At 47.4% G+C, this 25,810-nt stretch overlaps 1 protein-coding gene across 1 annotated transcript; it reads right to left on the bottom strand.

Moving 5' to 3' along the window:
* Window positions 1-23,647: 23,647 nt before the first annotated feature.
* IER5 (immediate early response 5) lies at window positions 23,648-24,952 on the bottom strand. The gene has a single exon (XM_054037416.1). The coding sequence runs from the start codon at window positions 24,887-24,889 to the stop codon at window positions 24,338-24,340; it is 552 nt and encodes a 183-aa protein (XP_053893391.1). The 5' UTR covers window positions 24,890-24,952; the 3' UTR covers window positions 23,648-24,337.
* Between the last annotated feature and the right edge of the window lie 858 nt (window positions 24,953-25,810).

The raw sequence follows: 25,810 nt of genomic DNA, 5'->3' as shown, positions 1-25,810 counted from the left end.
CTCTGCTCCCCTCACCCCTGCTACTGCCAGAATAGGCACCAAAAGACTTGCGGCAGAGGACAGCCACACAAAGGGGTTGTTGTATACATATGAGCACAAGGCTGGTTATAAATGCAAGATACACGTGACCTAGTGGCAGTGTGTTCAGATGTCAACTACTATCTAAGGACTCCTGAGCATTCAGCTCCCACTGTCAGGCCATCAACCTTTGGCTCAGCAGCTCTGCATCAGGTGCACAGACAGTGGCCAATTTGCCCATTCCTGACCAAAGCACCTAGGAGCCTGCATTTTATCCCGAGGGCACAGGGGATGTGTCTGCACCATCTGGATTCCTGCTTTGTGCTTCTCTTTGCACCCTCTTCCCATCCCCCCTAGTCACACTCTGATGCTGCCAGCAGAAACTGTCACCCACTGTCCTCTTCTCCCCCACCCCCCTCAGCCCCCCAGCAGCTGTGCGCAGCGGATTAAAGGAGGCAGGTTCAAGGTTTAATCAGAGTTCATTCCCAGCTCAGATTCTCCTACCAGGAAATAAACCCACTGCCCTTTCCAGGTGGGGTCAAGAATCCAGTTCTGGCTCCCCAGCTACTGCTTCCTGGTGTGATTCAGATGCTGGGCAAACATTTGCATCTGAGATAGCCATGTGGAAACCCACAGATGGGCTCCTTGTCCCTCTCTGGGAAGGGCCTGGAACACCTCCATTTGTGGGCCAGTAGAAAAGGGGGGATGGGAAAGATCAGCAAAAGGATCAAATCTGCCCCCTGGCCCCCAGTTCAAGTGCAGATTCCATGGAAGGATCACAACACGCACGGGACAGGGCTGTCCTGAATTGTTACAGTACTGTATTGCCAACTGCATGTGTTTCAAAATCAGGAGCCAGGGCCTGGAAAAATCATGAGGGGACTGGCTTAAAAATCGTGAGGGTTTTTTTTTAAAATGTATTTTGGGTCTTTTTCATCAGTCTTCTGGTGCTGAAGCCTTTAAAGGTGTCCTATTTTTCAAGCTTTTCTGTGCAACCATGAATGGTAGAAGCTGCCTTCTTTTTAAATAGCTGCAATACTGACATAATCAGATAGCAGCCATCGACTGCAAAGTGCTTTACTCAGGTGAGTAAGGCATCTCATCACCATCCCACAGATACACAAACTGTGATGGGATTTGCCTGCACCAATATAGCAGAGCTGTAAACAGAGTCCAGATTTCCTGTGTCCCAGCCCCATGCTCAGTCCATTAGATCACACCTGTGCCCCTTAACCTGAGTATTTTAACACTCACATCTCTCTCCTTGGAGAAGGAGTTGGAGAGATCATATGGCCTAGTGTCCCCACGCCTATCAATTGGTGTCTTTTTCACCTCATCACCTATGGGAGCTATTTATTTTTACAACCCTTCCCTCCCGGTGTCTGCCATTCAGCCAGCTGCTCCCTCCCCTGGCACATCCTGGACAGAACCTTCAGTCTTGCGGTGACCTCTGGCGTACATGGCAAAACCTTCTGGTATTCTCTCTGCACTAATCCAGCACTAAACTGTCTTCTCCCACCATTATTCAAATCAAGACCAGACAGTCACTGGCTGGCCGTCAAACAGGGACAATACATCACAGCCTCTCAGCCAATGCAAATTGATGCGGGGATACAGATGAGCTGAGCGCATGGTGCTCAGAGGTGTGAATCCATGCAGCAATGGAGGCAGGGCAGGCACTCAGATGATGTCTTTACTACCAAAAAAGGTGGATTTGCACAGCGAGGTAACTAATGCGCATGAGCTACCTCACCACAAAATCTTAGCAGAGATGACATGTGGGCAGATTTTACCCATATGTAGATAGGAGAGCTCAAAATCCGCCTTCTCACCCCCAGCTCGCAAGTGGATTTGATGCAAGATTCACCACAGACTGGGCAGGACTGGCCTGAATTGTTACCATAGCACCAACCACAAGTGATCTACAATGAGGGCCAGAAAACCATGCGATTGGCTATAGTATGAACTCTACCTTTCCTAGCTACAGTGCAGTAAAAGGTACAGGTGCCTGGTCTCCACATGGCTTTGACAGTAAGGTAGCTAATGGGTGTTAGTTATCCTGCTGAAAAATCCACCTTTTTTTGGCCTTGAAGCCATAGCCTGAGAAGGAATCCTTGCACCAACGTGCTGGCAGGTGGGTAGATCCCACTGCACTCTAAGGTTTCATAGCGTTGTCCTATGGAAGCCAAGGGGTAAAATGCTAGAGTGGCTCTTGACTCCTCTCAGGCGGTGGTATCTCATGAAGAAAGAGCTGCAGGGGAAGAGCAGTGTCAGCGGTCAGGCTAGGGAGGGCATATCCTAGAAATGGGGATCAAACCCATCCTGGGGAAAGTGAACAGAGAGGGTTGGTGCCTTGGCTATCCAGCTTCTCAGAGGAACCATTACCACAATGAAAGGTCATTGAGTGGGTAGAGATGGTGTCTCCACTTCTCCATTTCCAGCATGTGTAATATCCAAGGGACAAAGGAAGCACAGATGAAAATGCGGGAAGGATCCCAAGGACATGGACACAAAATCTCTCAGTATAGAAAGCAGCAGGTGGGAACACACAGTGATGGGGGAGATTCTGTGACTCTCTAGTGGAGTTTTTAACCAAGTCTCTCTGGATGCGACTTCCGCCCCTTTGATGTTTGCTTTCCACGAATATTCAAGTGGAGCAGCAGGATTGTCTACTGACTGCAGAAATTAAGCAAATGGCATGACATATTTGCAGCTATTTGTAATCACACATTCACAGACGTGATAGGATTCCCAGACTTATGCCCCTCTCATTAAGGAAGAGGAACATAACCCTGTGGCCCACAAGTCCAATCAAAACAAATCACATTTAAAAAAAAAAAAAAACATTCAATTTGAGCTACAGCCCAAGGATTAGTCACAAAAAATATATGGTAATTAATTTCATTAATTCAAGAGTCACTCGCCAGTCACAGATAATTCACACCCACAAAGAGAACTGTGATGTGCAAAGACTACCCAGGTCACCAACAGCAGCAGCTAATGGAAATAAGCTTTCAAGAAGAATTAGATAACTGTATGAAGGAAGTATAAATGCTTATCAAAGGGAGAGGGCCCCGCAGTGGTATCACCTCTATCTGTGGGCCTGTCTCCTCAGCCAAGCTAAGTAGAGCCAGGCTAAGCTTCGCCAGTAGATGGATCGGGCAGGGGCCACTCAAGAAAACCCAGGCTGCTGCAGGAAGCTGTGTTGGTGATTCAATAGGTGGCACTCTTCCTTCTGTGTCAGAACTGATCCATGGTGGAAGAGCGCATTGTGCTGCAAACCGCAGCCCTGGCTCCTGCAGAGACAACGAGGAAAAGGGTTAATATACCATGAAAGGTCCCGCAGTAGTTTTCTCAACTGTACACGTTAGGCTTTCCCTCTCCACACGCACACTACCACATCTTCTAACCAAATGCCAGCTTGGGTAATTTACAACTCTCTGGATTCCCCCTGCAGTTTCAATGGGATGCAATATCCCTTTTTCACTTCCTGTCCTAAACTGTTGAATAGTTGCTGCCTTCCATCCCAGAGGTGGCTGCATTTCAAAGACCGTGAAGGGATCCCTGCTTGTTCTTTGGGACATGATTTGGGATGATAGTACTGTATCAACAGAAGGCTTATTAGGTGGGATATCTCATCCCTAATTGTGTATGATCTCCAAGCACTGGACCAGAGTGTGTAGGCAAGCCAAGCCAGCCAGGGGTCTGGTGACAAGGACAGCTACTAGAGGAGATACAAATGGAGACAAACAATGAGTCAATAGCCTGGAGGTTTTTAGAGCACTGACCTCAGAGACTGGGACCTCACCCCTAGCAGCCTGGACAGTTATCCCAAAAACCAAACGTCACACTGCAAGAGAAACAAATCTCAGTGCCCCTTTCAAATGACTGGAGTTTGAAAACGGAGGCGGAGAGCAGTTCACCAGCAAGAGATACTGACAGAGTCTGAGCTGAAAGATATGCAGAGTGAGGGATGGGGAAGAAAGCCAGAGAGAAGGGATACGGAAAACAGATCCAGACTTAGACAGACAGGGAAGACTGTCTGAACTTTGCCCTCTAGGCTCATATCAGCCCAGGCAGCTAGTGGCTGGGAATAAATACCATATGACAGCTGCGTCCTGTCCTGTGTAAAATGAACTAGTCTCACTCCGGTTCCTAACAGACAAGTGTACACTGCATGTGGTACTAACTAGCCCCCTACTTGACATTCTCCGCAGAAGGGGCTATGCCCCTAGAACAGGTCCCTCCATTTGGGACAGGAGTGAGGCAGGTTGGTGGGGAATCTGCTGCTGCTCCTTGCTCTACGGATAAGGAACTGCAGGGCTTTCAATTCGGCCCCCTTCATCAGCACCGATTTCACCAGTGTGAGCGTAACACTTACAAGGAAGGAACATTACCCTATAGGTGATGTCACTGTGAATAAATCACACTGCAGACATCACTGTGGCACAGCACAGCATGGCCTGGCCACTCAGTTCCACCTGGGACCCATCACAATCTCCACTGGCCACATGAAAACAGGCCACTCATGGGCCTCCCTGCACCCACGTCCACATTTAAAGAGCCAGCGGCTCAAGAAGCCCTGGCTACAGGCCTGTTACCGAGTGGGCAGCCAGCTGGGGCTAGACTTTGGCTCTGCATGAGGCCAGCTTGCGGTTTGACTTTCAGTCACAAGGAAAAATAAATGCCCCACTCCTACTCCTCCTCTTGCTGCTGCTAGACCCTTCCTTCCTTCCCTTGCTCCCTCCCTTCCTGTGGGAGTTGCTCTGCTGGGCCTTCCTGCGGACACGGCTCCTCCCAGCTTCTCTGCAGCCAAGGGCATCCACTGTCAAATATTCCCTTTCTGAATGAACAGCATGATTGGGTGGAGGAGATGGGACAGGAGAACAGAGAGCAGCTCTTCAGAGCAGTGCAAGCCAGAGCTCAGCCTCAGGGGAATAGCAATGCTCATTAGTGCCTTGCTGAGCCAGGGGGCCAACAGCCATCTCCTCCAAGGCACCAGATGTACCCTAGGAAGCTTAGCTCGCCGGAACAGCCCTTTCAGCCTGGGGATGGGCCGCTGGCATGGTATGAGGGAGATTAGCCTGCTGTGACTATAATTGCTTTCTCTCTGCATTCTGTGCTCTTCTCACTGCAGTAAGTGGGGATCACTGAGAGACAGACAGTTCTGGTAGGGGGCAAGAGATGGAGTTCAGGAAAGAGGCGAGAGACGGAGCTGGCTGTGGGAACGGGGAGTCTGGAAATGGGACAGAGAGAGGGAGGAAGGGTTCTGGAAGGACTAAACAAACAAAGAAGTAACATATGGGAGAGGGCAACAGCAGTAATGGAACCAAGAGGAGAGAGCCCTGGAGGAAGCATGGAAAGAGAATTTCAAGGAGCATGAGAAGAAATGTGTCACCAGAAAGACAGCAAGGAATCACCATGAGTTACCAAAACTCCACCCACATTCACAGCCAACTCAGCCACCTTGGGCTGAGAGTCTCCTACCCCACTGACAAAGGGGTCTCCTATCCCAGGATCAGGGCACAAGCTGCAACCCCTCTTTTGAGCTGTCTTAGCCCCCCCTATCACCACCATGCCCAGCAGGGAATCAGTCACTTGTTTATGTTTCGCTTCGCAGCCGCTTGCTCCTGGCCTGCGATAGAATTACACCCTGGGAGGATGTCATTGGAATCTCGCCTGCATTGAAAATAGCAGCACCATTACCATGGAGACAAAACAGCTACTCCTTCCCCAGGCCCTGTCTCTCCTTCCCTCCTGCCAGCGCAGCAGGCTGCTTTCTCCTCCAGTTGTCACACAAGTTACCCTGGTAACACATGGCATGCAAGGGCAGCTCATTAACCCAACCAGTGACTCCCCTGGCTGCAGGTCCCACTGCACACCCACATTCTGGATAAGACAGCCCAAGATTGAGGTCAGCATGCTGCTCAGAACAGCAAGGGCAACTGCATGGAGAGCCCGGGCTAGGGAAGAGCACGGCGCCACGTGGGCATATGCAGGAAATCCTCTGTCCAGCCCTGGCCTTGAGCTCTGAAAAGTGGAAGGGAGTCAGCACCGTGATAATATTTCCATCGGCTCCACCTCATCCTCCCCTTCTGCCTGGCGTGGGAATAGGGCAAGGAAAGTCCTGCTCAGGGTGCCACTAGCACTACAAAATGTGCATACAAGCTGGCAAATCTCTGTCCACCTGCCTCCTCCAGCAGCGACCCCACACACTCCCAGGGCCAGCATAGTCATGGCACTAACTCAACGAGAGACTTATAGATGTGGTCTGCGCCCAGACACGAGAGTCTGGAAGCTCTACTCCTTACTAACACTACTTCCCACTGTGACCTTGGCCAAGTCACTTAATCCAGCCTCATCAGTGTCTCTATCCGTAGACTAGGGATAATGGGCCAAATTCCCCCCAACTGTAATGGAGATCCAGCAGGGATCATCTTGACTGAGTAACACCTCCCTCCTCATGACGGATCACCTCTGCCTGCCACTAGCACTTTCACACTTTATCCCATGCTGCCCCAGCAAGAGAGAAGAGTGCCCAAACTCCACATAGCCACCCCCTTATCCTCATTCACATCCTTCTTCCAAACTCACCTCTTCCATACAATGCATTCCAGAAACTGCAATCTGCTAATGGCCAGGCAGGGGTGAATTGTGATAGTTGTTCCTAATTGACTAAGAATTACAAGCCTATTTTTTTTTGTAATACTGTCTTCCTCGCACCCCAGTTTGAGCATTGGCCTGCTAAACCCAGGGTTGTGAGTTCAATCCTTGAGGGGGCCACTTAGGGATCTGGGGCAAAAATCAGTACTTGGTCCTGCTAGTGAAGGCAGGGGGCTGGACTCGATGACCTTCCGGGGTCCCTTCCAGTTCTATGAGATAGGTATATCTCCATATTATTACCTGTAATGTCTTGTCTTTTAGATTGTAAGATCTTTGGGATAGGGAGAGACTACCATTTATTCTGTATTTATACAGCATCCAGTACAATGGGGCCCTGCTCTGGCTGGCCTCTGGGCACTACTGTAATCTCAATGTAAAATCACCACATTTTGCTCTTATATAGCACCTTTCAGCCGAACATCGCACAGTGCTTTGCAAAGGGGAGTCATTATTATTCTCCTTCCGTAGATAAATGGGGACATAAGAAAATAAAGTGACGATCCCAAGGTCACAGTGAGTCGGGGTGGAACTTACAACTACTGACTTCTGGTCAGTCCCTTGCTCCAGCCACTGGACTTTCTGCCTCTAGCTAGCACAGTGTTAAGTCCGAAGACCAAAAATAAGTGCTCCTGACGACCATAACAACTGCTGCCCTTAGCGAACAAAGTGTGCATCAAGAGCTAGGATCTGTGCACCTGGGTCCAGATCCTCAAAGGTTTTTAGGCACCTAATTCCCATTGAAATCAATTCCCATTGAAATCAATGGGAGTTAGGCACGTCAGTACCACTCAGGCCAGGACCCCTGTCTACACTAATGTCTTCCATGATTACTGGACCTACAAAGTTATCCTAAGCTCAATTTTAAAAGGATGTGAAAATTCATAAGATGTTACAATAATCATGAAAAACAGGTCCAGCTGTTTATAATGATGAAGTTTGTAATAGGTGCAAAAACCAATCAGACAGAGAAACCAAACAAAATGGCCTAGTAATATAAATCAAGGACTGTGGTGAGATTATAGTTGATAAACGAGAAAATGTGGGAAGCAAGTTAACTATGACAAGTTTGGCCTTACAGAAATGGGTTTAATTGGTGGACAAAATAATGAAGATAAAATATCCCACCCACTTTTACTCCTTCTGGGGGATTTAAAAAAAAAAATACTTTAGGAAAAAGAAAAAAAAAAAAAAAAAAAAAAAAAGAATCATGTTCCCCGCAGCTCTGCAACTCATCTCGACTCATCTAAAGGACTTTCTTCCTGAGAGGAACTTTGTTTTTATCTATAACTGCTGAAAGTCATCACATTATCGTGACATCCAGTTCTCAACCCACCAGTGGGGATAACTAATTACCAGTAAAGGCAGGTAAAATTGTATTCCCTTCCCTTGTTGTGTTATTTTCTGCTCCACAGTTTCTTTCCTCTTATCCTCTCTCACTCTCTTCGCTTTCCATCAGATCCTGATGTCATCTATTCTGCATTCATTCAAACCTGCCCTGTCTAAGGAGAATGGATCCAACCAGATGACAGCCCTGACCAGATCGTAACTAACCAGGGTCCAAGCAGCAAGTGCTGTGGCTGACTTCCAAGCCAAAGCATCGTCTCGTAACTAACCAGCAGTCCAGTATGCCAAAAACATCAACAAAAGCCACATTTCATCAATCTTTTCTATCCTGTCTCTCCTCTACCTTGTGTCTGTCTGTATGTTAAGAACAGGATAAGTGAAAGCTCTCCAAACAGTAGGCCTGAGAGTAAAATTAATGACAGGTTTCAGAGTAACAGCCGTGTTAGTCTGTATCCGCAAAAAGAAGAACAGGAGTACTTGTGGCACCTTAGAGACTAACAAATTTATTAGAGCATAAGCTTTCGTGGACTACAGCCCACTTCTTCGGATGCATCCGAAGAAGTGGGCTGTAGTCCACGAAAGCTTATGCTCTAATAAATGTTAGTCTCTAAGGTGCCACAAGTACTCCTGTTCTTCTTTTTTTAGTAAAATTAATCTTTTCCTTTTCATCAAAGAAGGTTATTCTGAAAATAAGAGACACTGATAGCACTGCTCTACAGCCAAAATGCTTCTGAAATAAATGTAGTCAAACTTTACTAATTCTGGGTCACTGAGAACGAAAATGATGCTTAACATTGTTGATTGGCTCTAGTTTTCAAGATATGCTATTGGGTCAGTATATACGACCCTTGACTTGGGAATGGCGGAGGATAAGTGAGTTATAAAGGGAAGGGATCTCAATTTAAACCAGAAATGACTAAAATACATCTTTGACTGGATCTATGAATAAATCTATGACTGGGTTTGGACAGTACTTGCTTTTTAGGCAAAACAATGAATGATGCAATCTGAAGCTGGTATTGCATCATACAGGATATGAATTGCATCATGTTATTCCTAGAAGTCATGGATGATGCAATCATAACGAAGCTTACATCACTCTGCTGAACAAATTGCACTATATCAGCCCTAGAAATCATACAGTGTCGTGCTCTCTTATTTGTCAGTGTTTGATTTTGCAAAGGGACACATTTCTGTTTAGCCAAAGTGAGCAGAGATGCCTCGTACTTGTGTGAACAGTGCAGATAACTTCTGCTATGTTTGTGGTGAAGTGACTTTTGCATCACAAAAGCGCAGTATAACCACTATGGTTAAGAAAGCCTATCACCTTTATTTTGGCTGCAACATTGGAGATCAGGACAAGAGGTGGGCCCCACACATTTGCTGCAACACTTGTGCAACAAATCTTCGCCAGTGGTTGAACAGGAAAAGGAAATCTATGCCTTTTGCAGTGCCAATGATTTGGAGAGAGCCAACAGATCATACCAGCAATTGTTACTTCTGCATGGTGCCTCCAGTTGGGAAAGGTGTGTTAAAGAAGAAAAAGTGGACTGTGCATTATCCAAACATTCCATCAGCTATACGCCCAGTACCCCATGGAGAAGGACTGCCGGTTCCTGATGCACCAGAATCATTCTCACTTGAGTCAGACGAGGAAGAGGAAGAGGATGAAACTTCTGGTCCTGAACCAGCAATGTCATAGGACCCACATTTTCTCCCATCCTCCTCCTCTGAACCATACCTCATAACACAAGGCGAACTGAATGACCTTGTCAGGGATTTGGAACTACCCAAGAGTAAGGCAGAGCTGTTGGGCTCCAGACTATAGCAGTGGAATCTCCTGGCAGGCGATGTTAGGGTTTCCATGTTCCGTGACCGTCAAAAGGATCTTGTCCCATTCTTCTTCATGGAAGGTGATCTTGTAGCCTGCAAAAACATCGATGGTGTGATGGCAGTCCTCAACATCGTTCACGATCCAGATGAGTGGAGACTGTTCATTGATTCATCGAAGACGAGTCTTAAAGCTGTTTTACTGCATAATGGCAATGTTTTGCCATCAATTCCAGTTGGTCATGCAGTCCATATGAAGGAAACCTATGACAACATGAAACAACTTTTGAGGTGCATAAACTATGACCAACATCAGTGGCAGCTTTGTGGCCATTTGAAGGTTGTTGCTCTCTTGCTTGGTCTGCAGACTGGATACACAAAGTACTGCTGTTTTCTCTACGAATGGGATAGTCATGCAAGAGATTCCCACTACATCAAGAAAGATTGGCCACTCCGACAGTCATTGGAGCCTGGGAGGAAAAGTGTTCAGCATCCACCACTTGTTGAATCAAGGAAGATTTTGTTACCACCCTTACACATGAAGCTGGGTCTGGATGGGATAGGGGAGGGAGAGCTCAGTGGTTTGAGCATTGGCCTGCTAAACCCAGGGTTGTGAGTTCAATCTTTGAGGGGGCCACTTGAGGGATCTGGGGCAAAATCAGTACTTGGTCCTGCTAGTGAAGGCAGGGGGCTGGACTCGATGACCTTTCAAGGTCCCTTCGTGGAAAATTTCCAAGGTTAAGTGAAGCTAAGATAAAGGAAGGTGTCTTTGTTGGTCCTCAGATTCGTGAACTTCTTCGAGATGATGCATTTGACCATGCACTGCGTGGCAAGGAAAAGATGGCATGGAAAGCCTTCCAGTTAGTGGCAATAAATTTTCTCAGAAACAACAAGGCAGACAACAGGTTGTTGGTGGAAAACCTCCTCAAGGCATACAAAAGCCTTGGTTGCAACATGTCACTAAAGATACATTTTTTGCACTCTCATCTAGATTTTTTTCCACCGAACTGCGGAGCCGTGAATGACGAGCACGGCGAGCAATTTCACCAGGACATTGCAACAATGGAGAAACGTTATCAGGGCAAATGGAGCCCATCAATGCTTGCAGACTATTGCTGGACAGTGACAAGAGATGCTCCATTTAATGAATACAAGAGACAAGCCAAGAAGCGCCGAGTAGACACTGAATAGGACTAAACTATGTACATAATAGTTTTTGCCTTTTGTTTCATAATAAATTTTATTTATATAACCCTTTTGCTGATTGTTAAAGTGTTACATAAACAGGACAGGTGAAATATTATCATGTAAAGCAACCATAAACACATGAAAAGACCTAGGTTTACAATTTCTGATTAAAACTCTACTATCTACACAATATACAGACATAAAATGTAAAAACTTAACTATCTTAGAAACAGTAGCCAGTTGTTTTAATTGTCATATTTGAATTCAGCACATCAAAATACATAATAAATAGCACATTTTATCTCTGAAGCAGACGACTTCTCAAAAATTGTAGACCAGTGTAGTTTGACTCCAAAAGGAGACTTTGATAAGCTCTGACTGTGCAAAACAAATATAATCACTCAATCATAGTTTCAATAGAAATGCTTGTTGTTATATCTTGTGTTTAATTAATAAGCTTTTGGTTTGAATGAATGCTTGTGTTTGCCAAGTAATGGAGTAAAGCAAGGGCTCGGTTTAAAAATAACCCCTAACCTGTCAAGGCTGATTCCCCACTTTGGCACTTCAAGTGCAGAAGGTGGGGGCCCGCAAGGATTATAAAAATTAATACTGGCCACTCCAGGCTTGTATTAAACTCCCAAGGTTACAGCTTTTCTCTGACCTTGGATGGGTAGATGCTGCCACAACCCAAGTGCAAAAACCCCTTTTAGAACCCAGGAAGGCGCACTTGGGAATTCCTTCCTGTGCGGTACCCTCAAGCCCTTTCACCCCTCCACCCCTCCAGGGAAGAGCTGAGACGGAAAACAAAAGAAATCAACTGTTGCCACCAGCTAAATAAACAACATGAATAAACCTCTTAGGGACACAAAAATCCAATCCTGTTCTTAAAAAAAATGTAAATTTTATTAAAAACAAAAAGAAAGAAAATACATCTGGAATTTAGACTTTTTGTTAGGTTTTAAAAAAACAATTACAGGATTAAGCATCAAGGTAGCTTCTTGAGGTCCAGCTTAAAGGTTACAAGCAAAACAAAAGCACCTGGGTTTAGCACAGAGGAGTCCACAAGCCATAAAGAAATAAAAGAGATAAACCTTATTGCATCTTCCTAGATATTTCCTGATCTACTTACATATCTGGAGTTTTAAATGAGTAGTTTTTTAGGTATGATCTGATGATTTCCATACCTGCCCCAAAGCTTTTTACAGCATAGTTCCAGCCCTGTCTGTGCTCTCCAGGAGAACACCACAGACAGACAAAGGGGAACGTTTCTCTCCCCCCCGCCCCCATTTTAAAAAGTTCTAGCCTTCCCATTGGCTCTTTTGGTCAGGTGCCCACTCCCTTCCTTTTACCTATGGACTTTTTTAACACTTTACAGCTAAAGCAAGTAGAGAACAGCTACTAAGAGGGATTTTATAGCTAACTGGCTGGCTGAGTGTCCATAAAGGGAGCTACACTCCCCCTTCATTGATCACACCACCTATCGCTGTTTAATATTTGACAGTGAAAGAGTTAGTTTAAACACACCTTTAACACTTTCACCTTTGGGATCAATAGCCATAAAACATGTCTCAGATCAGTGCTGCTTATATGAATACTAGCCGAGTTTACAATTGTATACCACAGCTGTATACTCAGAAGTAAGCTGCAACATAAACAGACTAAGCCCAGAGAAAAACTTGTTACTGGTGAGCTATGGCAAGGAGGAGATACAGCCCCGACTCCTGCCAGTTTCCCAGAACACCTGAACTGGGATTCCAGTGTCCCCAAACTCCCAAAACTTGAAGGGGACCCTTCCCTCACTCTGAACAAAGTGCCATATACACTGAAACATACCAAAGCAACAAGGTATCTAAAGGTAAAAGTAAAAGGATCATGGAAAAGTAAGTTAACCTGGGGAAGGGCTACACTGTCTATGCACCACCAAACCAAATACCCACCAGACAGGAGTAGAGGATTTGTAAGTCAATATCAGCTAGGCTAGGGGAATATGGCTGTTATACAAGAAGACATTTTCCATGCAGCAAAAATTAGAGTTTAACAGGGATCTGAGAATCACAGCAGTGATTTGAGCCAAGTCAGAAAAAGAAAACTACATTCTAGTTACAGACACCACAATGGCATTTAGGCTCCTAACTTATTTCAGTGGGATCTGGGCCTAAGAGCAAACGAGGTCTAAGCTCTGCACAAGTTGCGGTTTCCTTTTACAGTTGTGAGTGACTCAGTGGTTCATTTTTAATGGATCCTTTGTTGTAGAGTCAAGATGCCAAACAATCCTTCAATGGAGACTCCCATGCACGTAAGGGACTATAAATGGTTTCTAGCCAGTGGACAAATTTTGCTAAGCAGGCATCCTCCAGGCATCTTTAGGAAAGCAAGTGTGTTCTGACTTGCAGCATCCTTGCTAGTCAAATCCTGGATTCCCACACATCTCTGCCACTGCACCCACATCCTCACCCATAATATCCCCAGGGCCAGGTCCCCATACAGCCTTTGTCAACAAACAGCAGAAACCCCAGTCATAGATAGACTGCTTTGTATTTACTCAGACCATGGGAGGGACAGAAGAAAGTGTGTGCTGGGATATGCTCCCAAACTCCTGGCAGTTTAAAGGGAAACTCCCCAACTGGTTAGGGAGCATTTAGAGAGAAAACTGTCAGATACTGAGAAACACTGGGAAAAGTGACCAAGTCACTTGGGAACCTACTTCCCATTTTCAGACATGACTTAAGCACTTCGGAGGCTGGGTTTACTGAAACTCAATGGGACTTCAGCTCCTAAGCCACTTTATCACTTTTGAAAATGGCACCCAGTGTTCCTACTAGATCCTCAGGGCAGCCATCTATGCCAGTCATGGGAATTTCCTGAAAGACCACCACCACTCTTACTCATGCTACATCTGGTTTGGTGATACAGCTCCATGTCCACTCAGGACAAGGACAAGACCAGAAAGCCCACATCAGTTTTCTGTCTAAGCTGGACTTTGAACTATCGTCATCCGCAGACCACCACTACCCTGAAACTAGCATGCTTAACAGTAGGAAAGCACCGTAACCTGCGATCAGCAGGAGCCCAGTGGCAGAGAACTGGACGACACACACATTAGGAGAAAGGGCAGAGAAGAGATAACAGGTTTAAAGGGCATAGGAGGAGGATTTGTTGCCAGTATTTGGTGACTGAAGATTGACGGGGGTTTCTCTCTAAGAATGTCACTTTCTCCCCCATCTTCCCAAGTGAAATTCCACCCCGGTGGCTGCTGAACATGAAGAGAGGGGGTGTGGAAGTCTGCATACTCCCTGGCCTGCCTTGCTCTGTTGTCTGGAGCTTTTCATTTGTGTGAAGGAGCGGGAAACTGCAGCAAGCCCTCAAACCCAGGAGGAAGGGAGGAGGTGGTCAGGAGAGGGGGCATCCACTGAGCCTTTGCTTCTTTTTGGGAAGTCGAAGAGGGAACGGTCCCTGACTGCAGGAAGCATCAAGCTGCAGGGAAACAAATTGCACATTCCAACCTCTGTTCAGGCACCGGGGGGGGGGGGGGGGGGAGGGGGGGGGCGCTATTGGCTCAGTCTCCCCGCTTGCTCTGGGCCTGCTCTCTCTTTCCTGTCCTTAAGTGTCTCTGTTAATACTTTCAGGCTGCTCTCCAGATTTCTGTGTGGGTGATACTCTGCCCTCATCTCCCCATCTTACTCTCTGACTGGCTACACTCCCTCTCCTATTTCAGCTGCCTCTACATCTCTTTCTTTTCTATTCTCTCTTCCCAGCTCTGTGTTCACAGCCTTGTGCTTTCCCTTGCTCACTCTTCACCTTATCTGCATCTCTGCCCTCCCTCTTCCTACACACCTGTTTTCTCTCTTTGAGATTAAATTAGTCATTTTGTTGATGTGACTTTAATATAAGCCTCACTAAAGAGCACAGAGGACCAGGAAGAGCTGCTGAACTTAGAAGAGGCAAAGACCAGAGTCCATTACAAACAATTATCTGGGAATCTTACTGATTGCACTCGCCACCACGCTGGTATTACATTATCACAGCAGTTATGACTTGAGGAAGAGATTACTGGGTGAGTTCTGGCCTGTGTTATACAGGAGGACAGACTAGACTAACAAAACAGTCTCTTCTGGCCTTAAAGTCTATGAATTACGGTGACAGAGACCCTAGAAATACTGGGCAGAACTATTAGAGATGGGCCCAATCTGCACATTTCAGAGCCTGGAGTCCCGTGGATCCATGGATCCTGGACATCTGACTGTCCACAGATGTTCAGCTCTGGGGTTTGGTCTCAGCTTGTAGTGACAGGAGTAATTTCCAATATTCAGATCTGTGTGGATTAAGAACCATCCCATCCCAATGCTTGGAGTGATGGGAAAATGAATCGGGGGCTCAGATCCATCTTTAACAACTTATAGAAACATTCCTTCCTCCTACTCTGCTCAGCTGCCTTGTGGAGCTGCAATAGAATGCTTCATTGTCCTCCTCCCCAATGCTGTGTGCAAAGCTCTCCTGTGCATTGGACATGCCTGAACCTGTCCTTAGGCTCAGATTAATCCCCTACAACATCAGAGACGACAGCAGAGGTCAGACACTGTCGGCTGAGGGAAAGAGGAGGAAATCTTTTCCCCAGGAAACCACACAGGTTCCTAACCAGAGCACTGAACATGAACAATAGACAGCCATGCCGGTTTCTCTTAGACCGTTAATACTGCTGGCAAGAGCCCAAAGCCTGCACAGTCACAACATGCTACTGAGTCCCAGTGCTTTCCACAGATCCATAGGAAGGGGAGGAAACTTACAATCCTTATGACACAGCTATAACCTTCCCAATGGGGAGACTCCAATCAGCTCCACTCAGTAGGGAGACAATTCTATTATTCTCTCCAGTGTTAGAGGGCACTCTGAAAAACAGCACAGGGGCGAATGACAGAGTCCTAGCCGGCAGTGCTGGGAGGCAGCCTTTGCTGCTGGCACCGACTGCCAAGACTCTTGGAGAGATGTAGCAGCATCTCAGGGCTATTTCTGCAGCATAAAGGAGAGGGTTGAATGGTTAGGGTAGAGGGTTATTTGTCTCAAAAATAAAGATCAGTCAATGTACGGACAAAGCTGAGTTAAGGAAATCTGGTGCCCTAGACCAGGAGTGGCCAACCTGAGCCAGAAAAGGAGCCAGAATTTACCAATGTACATTGCCAAAGAGCAACAGTAATACATCAGTAGCTCCTCATCAGCATCCCCCACCCCACTCCCAGTGCCTCCCACCGGCCAGCAGCCCCGCTGATCAGTGCCTCCCCCGGAATCCCCACACCTCCCAATCAGCTGTTTCATGGCATGCAGGAGGCTCGGGGTGGGAGAAGAGGAGCGAGGGCATGGCAGGCTCAGGGGAGGGGGCAGGATGGGGTGGAGTCAGGGCAGAGACAGGGATTGAGCAGTGAGCACCCCCAGCACATTGGAAAGTTGGAGCCTGTAGCTCCAGTCCCAGAGCCGGTGCCTATATAAGGAGCCGCAGATTAACTTCTGAAGAGCCGCATGTGGCTCCGAGTCACAGGTTGGACACCCCTGCCCTAGGCTCATCATGACTCGGGGTTCCTCTGTAGCTCCCCCCACCCCCAACATGAGTGGGTCTCTTTTCCCCACCCCACCCTGCAAAGAGACAAGTGTGCACAGCCAGGGAGCCCCACAGAACTCACCCCAGCAACTTGGGTGGGCCCACTGCTTGCTTCTCCAGCTGTCCATATGCCTCCTGCTGCAATGGCATTGGCAGCCCCCATACCACATTAGCAGACCTTGAAGATAACACCCCATTGAGATACATGGACAGATTCCCCCTGTTACAGCTACTGTTCCAAGCTGCCTGCAGACTCAGGCATACATAGCTACACAAGTCATGTTTTCAGGCTTTTCTCCATCCTGGCAGCTGGATTTTTGTTTTTAAATGAAAGCTGAGAGTCTGCTTTTATCATGGGGCCCTGGGCATGGGTCTAGAATATCCACCTCTTGATCAAGCCTTGGGTAGAGGTAGAAAAAGAAGATGTTCTAGCTATGCATTGGACAGCATGGATGCACTCACCTGCTCCACTCTCACACTGTTGAAAGACCACACCATCCTGCCCCCAAGTCTCCGTCTTTACAGCTGCAGGCACGTAGACAAGGAGGGGCAGAAGACCAGGAGCAATAACTTTACCAGAGCAGGTACTCTATGTATTTCCATTATACATTCCATCCAATTTTCCATTCTAAAGCTCTTATTTTCTGTGGTTTCTACCACAGCTGTAGAAAATATTCACTCCAGATTGGAACTTGGCACCTTGCAAAAAGAAAAGGGAGGAGCTGTTCTGGTTTGCCAAGAGTGTTACATGTTTTTTAACAAACACCTGCCTAAACACAAGTCAAAACAGCTCCCTCTGTCTGGTCCAAATCAAAAAATAGTTTGGAAGTGAAGTGATCCAGGTTGTGACCCAGATTGACAATAGCCAGGAAATTCCAAATTAAGGCCAAGTGTGTCTGCCCTGAACTCACCCCATGTATTTTCAGACTAAATATCTTGGAAGCTTTGAATTAGTTCTAAGTGGGAGGCCTGGAAAATTCCCCCTTCTCCCCCTGAGCTATCTATTCCCTATCCTTTCTTCCATGACTTCTCGGGCAAGGAATGCACTTTTTCCTCCTCCTTGTTCTCACTGAAGTTTGCATTACTATTTGGGAAATACATTAGGACAGTTTCAGACTACAGCGCCAAGACTCGTCCACAGTTGTCCCTCTCCCACAAGTAACAAAAATCACACACACACCCCAAACAAAAAAACAAAACAAAACAAAACCACCACCAATCACCACCGCCCACTTCAGACAGGAGAGGAGAGAGGGTCAGCAGAAACATGAAGCAAGAGAGACCCAAAACTCAAATGGAGTTTTTTGGATTTGCTAATCAGAGAAGCGGGTCATTTCATTCTCTCTCTCTCTCTGCTGACCCCAAGGCAGCATATCTAGTTCTAGCTCTGCAGTGATGGCGGTCACATCTTCTCGTTGGTCTGGATCTGACCCCACCTTCTGGGGTTTACTGGCCCAGTTCAGTCTGGCACTAGTACTCCTAGGACTAGGCCCCTCGCCCCCTTGAACAGCACGGTCCCGTAAATGGCTGACACTTTCAAGGTAGCGTCTGCCATCTCACCTGCTTATGGCCATGTCAAGGTGAGGTACCCCCAGCTCAGCTGCCACTTCTGCTTCCGAAACAGGGGTCTTTCCACCCAATGTTCATGGCCCCACTGCTGAGCTTCCTGTACCCTGACTGGCAGTAGCATTTCCATGATTGCAGAGTCTGTACATGTCCTTTAGGGTAAGGTTCTCTCTTCTCTGGTCTTCTGAAAGCCCTGTCAGCAAACCAAACCCTACCCCTCCCTGCCAACCTTCCCCTCTTTTTCCATTAGCAACCCTCCCTGTACCATCAAATTCTTTCCCAATGAGCCTGTGTCCCCCCCTCAGAGCAGCAGCAATAGCCTGAGGCCAAGACTGGAGAGGAGGAGAGCTCTCTCCTCTCTGCCCTAGAGAAAACTCCAGGAGCCAGCAGGGAAAGCATTAGCCAGCTCTATCTACCTTTGTAGTTTCAGGCACACCAAACATATCCTAACCTAACAGCACAGAGCTCAAGACGAGGATGTAAATATTTGAGAGGGGAGGAAATTCTCCCTCTACCCAGGTTAACTAACATCTCTATAGCATCAGAGGGATGCACAGTACTGTATAGACAGGGAAGTCCCAAAGAGCTTCCAAGGGGCTGGGGGAAATGAGGTCCCCCCCCCCTTCAATTAACCCTTAGAATCTATACAGGGGCAGTATGGAAGGTTTTTATAAAGCACCAGCTGCCCCTCTTCCCCCTCCCCCTGCCCCCACAAAATGCAGGGAGCTTTTTCAAGCCCCTCCACACATACTTTTTCCCCTTCTCCATTAAGGCACCAGCCTGCTATTTAAACCTCTCCAGTGTTTTCCTCTCAACGCCCAAGTGTTACTGCGGCTCCAGTTCTCCCTGAAGTGGGCAGCAACCAGCTGCTGCTCCTCTCTAGGCAAGGGAGTGGCCGCATCAAGAATGCAGCCCCTGGAGGTTTCTCTCCCTCGCTCCAAGCAGCTCACTAGATTCCAGAGTGCTGAGACAAGTCCCATGGAGATGCTGCAGCAATGAGTCTAGGCTCCCTGAGGCAGGAAAAGGGATGTGTAAGCAGGGTCATCTTGGGGCACGTTCTTTCAGGGAACCCCTGGAGTGTGCCAAATGGGAGAGAACACATTAAAAGCCAAATCCAGTGTCTCTTTTCACCTCCCCTCTACCCACGCCTGTTTTGTCCACTATCTTGGATGGGAATACTGGCTGGCATCCGCTGAAATACATATTTATCTTTAAAAGGAAGAGATGATTCACAGCATTAATGCTCCCTTACCATTAAATGTATTTTTAAAATGATTTCCTCTCTCCAGAAGGCATCCCTAATTAGAGCAATAGCTCATACACCAGGGGTGGAAATTGGCCATAATTCATTAATAATTATTACAGTATAGGAAAGGTGAAAGCAAATGCATTCCCCCTTCTCTCAAGATACATGGGAGAAGGACTTCACACCCCATTCCAGCCCAGCTCTTTTCAAGTTATTACCACCCTCTTCTCATCCTAAGTGAAAGGATTTTTATAGCACCTTCCACTCAGGCCCTCAAAGCCTTAACAAAACACTGATTAAACCTCATAGCAGCCCTTCCAGGTCAGCACTACAGCTAGGGAAACTGAGGCAGGGTGCTGAAAAGGTCACATACAAGTCCATGCAGAGATGAGAACAGAACACAGATCTCCTGCTGCCCTGCTTTAGCTGTTCTTCATTCTTAATAATAGTGCAACGTTCATTGCTATTATAGGAAGGCAAGGATTCTGCCATATTACTATTATGTCATATCCTTCTAGGCCTTGTTAAGTAGTTTCCATAAGACTTTTCCTATCTTTCAAGTGGTGGAAGTTTTTAATTTGTATCTGGTGTAGTTATATATTTCTCTTTCCTCAATGGGCATTTGCACATAAGTCGTATTTGGATTTGTGTGCCTATTCTTCATGTTTCTTCTTCTCCAGCCTCAATTCTGTTTGTGCCATCACCTTCACTGCAAACTAAATGCACTGCCATCAACAGAAGAAAGTCAAGAGGAAGAATCAGAAGATAGAACAGATGAACTAAGGAACACAGGCCCAGAGCCTCATATTTCAATAGGAGTTTGGCACCCAAGTAACTTGGAAGACCTAGGCCACAGTTCCTTTTTATATGCCAGCATCCATAGTAACAAGAAAATAAAAGGTATTGGAAAATCTGATATAAAGTGGATTCTAGATACAGTCGACTATTTGCCACGAGGCTTCAGTGAGTCTTTAATGTCTCTTCGATGTGGGCCTGCTGTTTGGTATACCATCAGTATTCTTGTTTGCAGCGGCTCCCACAGAAGAGGGCTAATGCTTTAGGAAGGTGCAAAGGATTTGCTAGAGAAGTTTGTACATTGCTGCATAGATCACAAGTCCAGAAGTAACAGGAAGCTTAAGTTCTCTCTCCCAGGGGAGGGGGGCGGGGGGGAAATACACAGCACTATTTCAAGCATGAGGCCACGTGCAGTCTTTGAACCAGTGTCAGAATGTGCCAATAGCATGAGGAACAACTATAGTTCAGCTGATCCCTCCAGAGCTATAACTAAAGAACAGCCTCTCATTCACTATGTCCCACTCTTATGGTTTTGTCTAACCAGCACAGCCATCAAGAAAAAACAAAAACAATCTCTGCTGCACTCAGGCTTCCTGGTACATTTGTTTCCAGACACTGGTGAAACCACCTTCGTTTGTAAATACGTTGTCTTGTTTCCCCTTATACCAATAAGTTCAGCTATTCTGCGAGTTGGAACCATACTAGTTGGTGGGGATGCTGGTTAGCTGCTACTCACTGCCCCACAGGTGGATGCATTTCATTGTGCTTGTATTAGCCAAATGCTCTATCACATCTATGAAACCCCACTGAAGTCAGTTAGTTGCATGGTATAACCCAGGAGATAGTTCTGGGGGAGCTTGTGAAGTTGGATTGTGCCCTTTTTTGTGAGACTACTTATCACTTGATAAAGGAGAAATCACACATTTAGATGTAAACTGGATGGCTCACTGCAGTCAGAAGCAGAGTTGTGATATGTACCAGAATAGCCTTTAGTGCTGCCATTTCAGATGCTGCCAACCACCAAGCTATTTTGTTGGACACCAATTACACAACTCCTCTTTGGACATTAACTATATGACCACTGCCAAGCACTCTGTTGAAAGGATGTTATGGCTTCTCTACAACGTAGACAGGCATTCAGTGCATTCTGCCCAGCTGTAACATCAGATCTTCCTTCCTTTACTGGCTTTTAAATACAGAACCCCCATCGGGTGATGTGCAGACATGGAGTTCTTCCTGATTAACTCCATGTGTGGACACTTATTCCAGAGTAGGAGTATTCACACAGAGATAAGCAGGAACAGCTCCATGTCTACACAGGCCAATATTTTAAGAGATGCTTCAAGCTGTTTGGGAACAGCTTTCCAAAGAAACGAATCAGGAAGTAGGAGGATTGAAATCTACTCATTCAAGATTTGAATAGAAATCCTGACTGGACAGGAGACCTTGATCTTATGATCCACCCTTTTGCGCAAGAACAGGGCCCTCTCTCAGCCCAAAACTTTCCCCAGTGAAACCATGGGAAGGGAGCAGCAAGAGAGGGTTCCCATGGGCACATCCCCAAAATGGTATAAATTAAAGGATTAAAGTCTCCCTAAATCCAGCTCTCTTTTCCCCACCAAGCTCAGTTCTTTTTTCACCTCTGCCAATTGGCAACCCTTTTCAGTAGAGGACTGAAGACTTTGTTTGAAGGTGACCTGATAAGGGAAAGAGGAAAAAGAGGGCTTTGGACCTTTTTCCTGGATGTATGAAGTTGTGAAAGCTTCCCCCCCTAAAAAAGTTAGTTATATTAGGAATTGAGTTTGTATCTACCAGCCTGTGTAGTTAGAGCCATACAGTATGACATAAGTATCACAAAAGTGAAACCCTATTGAGATTAAAGTTAAAAAAGTACTTAACCCAGAAAACAGTTGGGAAAAAAATCTGTCATTGTTAAAGATAACATGCACAGGTTTTTTATTTTTTTAAACCAGAGCAAGATGGTCCCAAAAGGTTTTTTTCCCTCCCTATCAAAAGCAAGATTTTCCCCTCTGCCGGTTGTCTAGTACCCTAGAAGTGTCAAGTCTTGTCCTTACATGGTTTTGCTAAAGGACTTGGGGGCTTCAGGGCATAGTTTGTTTTAAGCCTCAAATCAGTGAATCTTTATCAGAAGCATCGCTTATCTAAAACATTAAGGAATGTCTAACTACATCAACACAAAAAGCAATTATCTAGACAGCTACAAAAATCCTCTTTTAATTGCTCAACTTTCACTCATGATATCATTTCACTAGTTGTCCAGTCTTCCCAGACAGACTTAATTTGTATTTTTTAAAAAAGAAGAGGGGGATAAAAGATGTTTCAGGCTATTTTAATATAAAACAGCAGCAAAACAGGAAAGCATAAACACATTTCCACCCACATTTGCATGGGATTTTTAAGAATTAAATCTTTATTTATCAATTACAGGCTGAAAAGACTCCCATTACCCAACTAAGACCAACAAAACAGGACTTTCCTTTGAAAAATTCTCTATGCATTATGAAATAAGGTTACACACCCATTTTCTCCCTCTCTAAGTCACCTTTAATTGTAACCTGAACACACTTTGGAATTAAGGACAAAAGCCCTTAAAATGTATAGCTATTTTGTTTTAAGTAGTACTGCTTCAGTACTATATAGAAGGGCTGTTCTACAGAATTACTTTAAGCACTCACAATTGGTGTCTACCGCAGAAGTAGGTGAGCGTGTTCTGAGGAATAGGAACCTGGGGGGGGGGGGGGAGAAGAGGAGGAAGGGGGGAGGAAACCATGACTTGAGTTGGTTAAGTCAGATATCCCCACCTAACAACTGACTGCAAAATCTGACAGCTACATAGAACATTATACAAGAAAAATTCAAGTTAGAGATGAGTAGTAGTCTAAGTGCTGTTTTGGCATGGAGCAACTGTTCTCAATGCAATGAACTATGAGGTGCTAAGCTAACAATTTTGCACGCTATTTTCTGAATAAGAGCTCAAACTGTTACAACCCCATCCCACTCACAAGTGCATTACTAAAGGTCTCTGGACCAATGAGCATATGTTATAAATAAGGAGAACTCGAGATGCATTCAGCATTTCCTCCTCAATCAAACCTCACTAAAGTCAGTGGGCAGCTTGCCTAAGTACAGCCCTGAACAGGGAATAGACTGCAGCAAGAGGTAGTTCAGATGGCTTGGTCAACTCTTGGGAGGGGTTTTCACCACCTTCCCTTAACAGAAGGTCCCTTTATACACAGTTCAGACGAGTTGGAACCAAAACCACCCCAAGCCTCTAGCTGTGCAGGGTGGATACAGGCCACAGCCACATAACCACACCACCTCCATTGCTATCTACCTAGCCCTCACCCTCCCTCTCCGGCCAAGTGGCTACAGAAATATGACTACACTTAAACAGCTGCAAAATATTTAATACGTGTTATACACGTAGAGTTACATTTATACAAAACAAAAATACATCAGTGGAAGAGAGAATACTGTACAAGAGCCCCAGCACATCCCCAAGCCTTTATAGAACAAAGACCAGGAGTGACCAAGCCTATTCCAAAAGGCTCAACGACTATCAGTCTAAACTTTTTGTTCACTGCGTTAACCATTTTAAAGCACCATGTAAAAGTTCCGACTTCCAGCTTGTCAAAACAGAAGCTTCCAATCAACATAAGTCTTTCCCAACTTAAAGTATTATCTGGGGGAGTGCTTCAAGTGTTTAGGATAGAAACATCCTCTGGAAGATTTCACTCGGCAGGTTTGGGGTTGGGAGACATGAAATCAGTTCAAGCTGGAAGGAGATTCCTGGCAGGAAAGGCGCCACATGGGAAGGCAAAGAGTCGCACAGTCAGATCCCTAGGTGGGAAAGAGCGCAGGGGAAAGGAGATCGTGGCATGTCCGTGTGCGCGGAAGGGAGAAGTGAAGTGTTGGTGCTGCCCAGGGCAGTTCCCAGGGCGGCGGGGCAAGGCCCAAAAGTTCCCAGCGCCGCCCAGAGCTTCCTGCCTTCTTGGAAAGAAGCCAGTCCCGGCCCTCCGCCCGCCGGTGGTGCGGGGTAGGGGCGGCCGCGCAGAGTGGTCAGTCCGCGGCGGGGCTCAGAAAGCCACGATGGCTGTGCTCCAGGGGTTGAGACTCCGCAGCGCCGGCCGCTCGCAGCAGACTTGCCCTGGCTCGGTCGCCTCCGCTGCGCCACGCTCCTTGCCGAGCAGCCCCGAGAAGCCGGAGCCGAAGATGCTGATGAGGCTGGCCACGTTGCCAGTCTCCATGTCCTCCTGCGGCGGGGGCGGCTCCGCCTCACGCCGCGGCTTCTTCCCCGGGGAGCCCGCCACCTGGCCCCGCTCGGCTGCGCTCCGCTTCCGGGGGCACTCGGCCGGGAACTCCGCCCGCCCCCGCGCCACTGCCTCCGAGCCCAACGGGCGGTAGCCGCGCCGCAGCCTCTCGCAGTCCGGGGGCGGCGGCGGGCCCGGGCGGGGCGGCAGGGCGCACTCGCCGCCGGGCTCGCCCAGGTAGACCCGGCGGGCGCTGCGCAGCACCAGCGACACCAACAGGTTCTTGTGCAGCTTGAGGCCGCCGCGCTGGCCCCGCGCGCTGTAGATCTTGCCCAGCGAGATGCTGACGATGCGGTGCGCCTCCAGCCGGAACTCCATGGCGCCGCCGGCCCCGCAGACCGCGCGCTGCCCGCTCGCGCCGCCGACTGAAGCTAGCCCACGCGCCAGGATCGCTTTATATAGTGCCCCTGCCCGCCGGCCAATCAGAGCACCCCACCGGTTGCGCTAACAGTCGACTGGCCCCCCTCCACTGCCCTCCGCGCGCCCGCTCTGGCCAATGGGGAGGGAGGGAGAGGGTTCGAACGCTAGCCCCGCGTAGAGGGCTCTTAAAGGGGCAACGATAGAGCAGGTAGGGGAGCCCATGGCCGGCAACAGCCGACCCTGCGCGTGTCGGGCTAGGGGGCGCTCTGGCTGTGCAGAGCGGCGAGTGGCTGCCACCTTCCCCGCCGTGCCGCAGCCTCGGATCCTGTCCCAGAAACCTTGTCAGGCGGCTGGGCCCGAGTCTCCTCCCGTTCACCCCCACGAAGTTCATGCAGCAGCAACCTCACTGTCTGCTGGTGCGGGTGCGAGGAGAACCGGGAGAGCAGTTTGGGCAGAGCACATGCAAGTCCCCCAGGACTCATCTCAGGCATGGTACATACTGAACCTCTGCCCCGCAGATCTTCCAGTGAGTCCTGTCCCTCCCCACTTCCAGAGTAAAATCCACAAGGTGAAAGGGAACGGGGAAAAGAGATAGGCTGTTTGGCTGAGAAAAAGAAAAAGGAGGCTCTCTCCCTCACCCTTCCAGGCACAACAAGATGCTCACCCAAAGCAGCCCCTCCCTTGTGATGGCATGGGCACCCCCAGCCCTTAACTTATCTGACAGGTGTCCCAGATTTCCTTGTCCTCGTTTGTGTGAATTTGGTGCTGCTGAAAACTGCCATATTCCAACTGAGGTTCTCTATGGGTCTGTCCACGCTGCAATCGGAGGTGTGATTGCAGCTTGCGTAGACATACCCGTTCTCTTCGGAAATTTCAACG

This window comes from Malaclemys terrapin, chromosome 8 (genome assembly GCF_027887155.1).
Source record: "Malaclemys terrapin pileata isolate rMalTer1 chromosome 8, rMalTer1.hap1, whole genome shotgun sequence".
Lineage (NCBI taxonomy): Eukaryota > Metazoa > Chordata > Testudines > Emydidae > Malaclemys > Malaclemys terrapin.
This window is presented reverse-complemented; position numbering and strand designations above follow the sequence as displayed.

Coding starts and splice junctions, on each gene's coding strand:
- IER5 (XM_054037416.1), bottom strand. CDS start 24,889: ATGGAGTTCCGGCTGGAGGCGCACCGCATCGTCAGCATCTCGCTGGGC.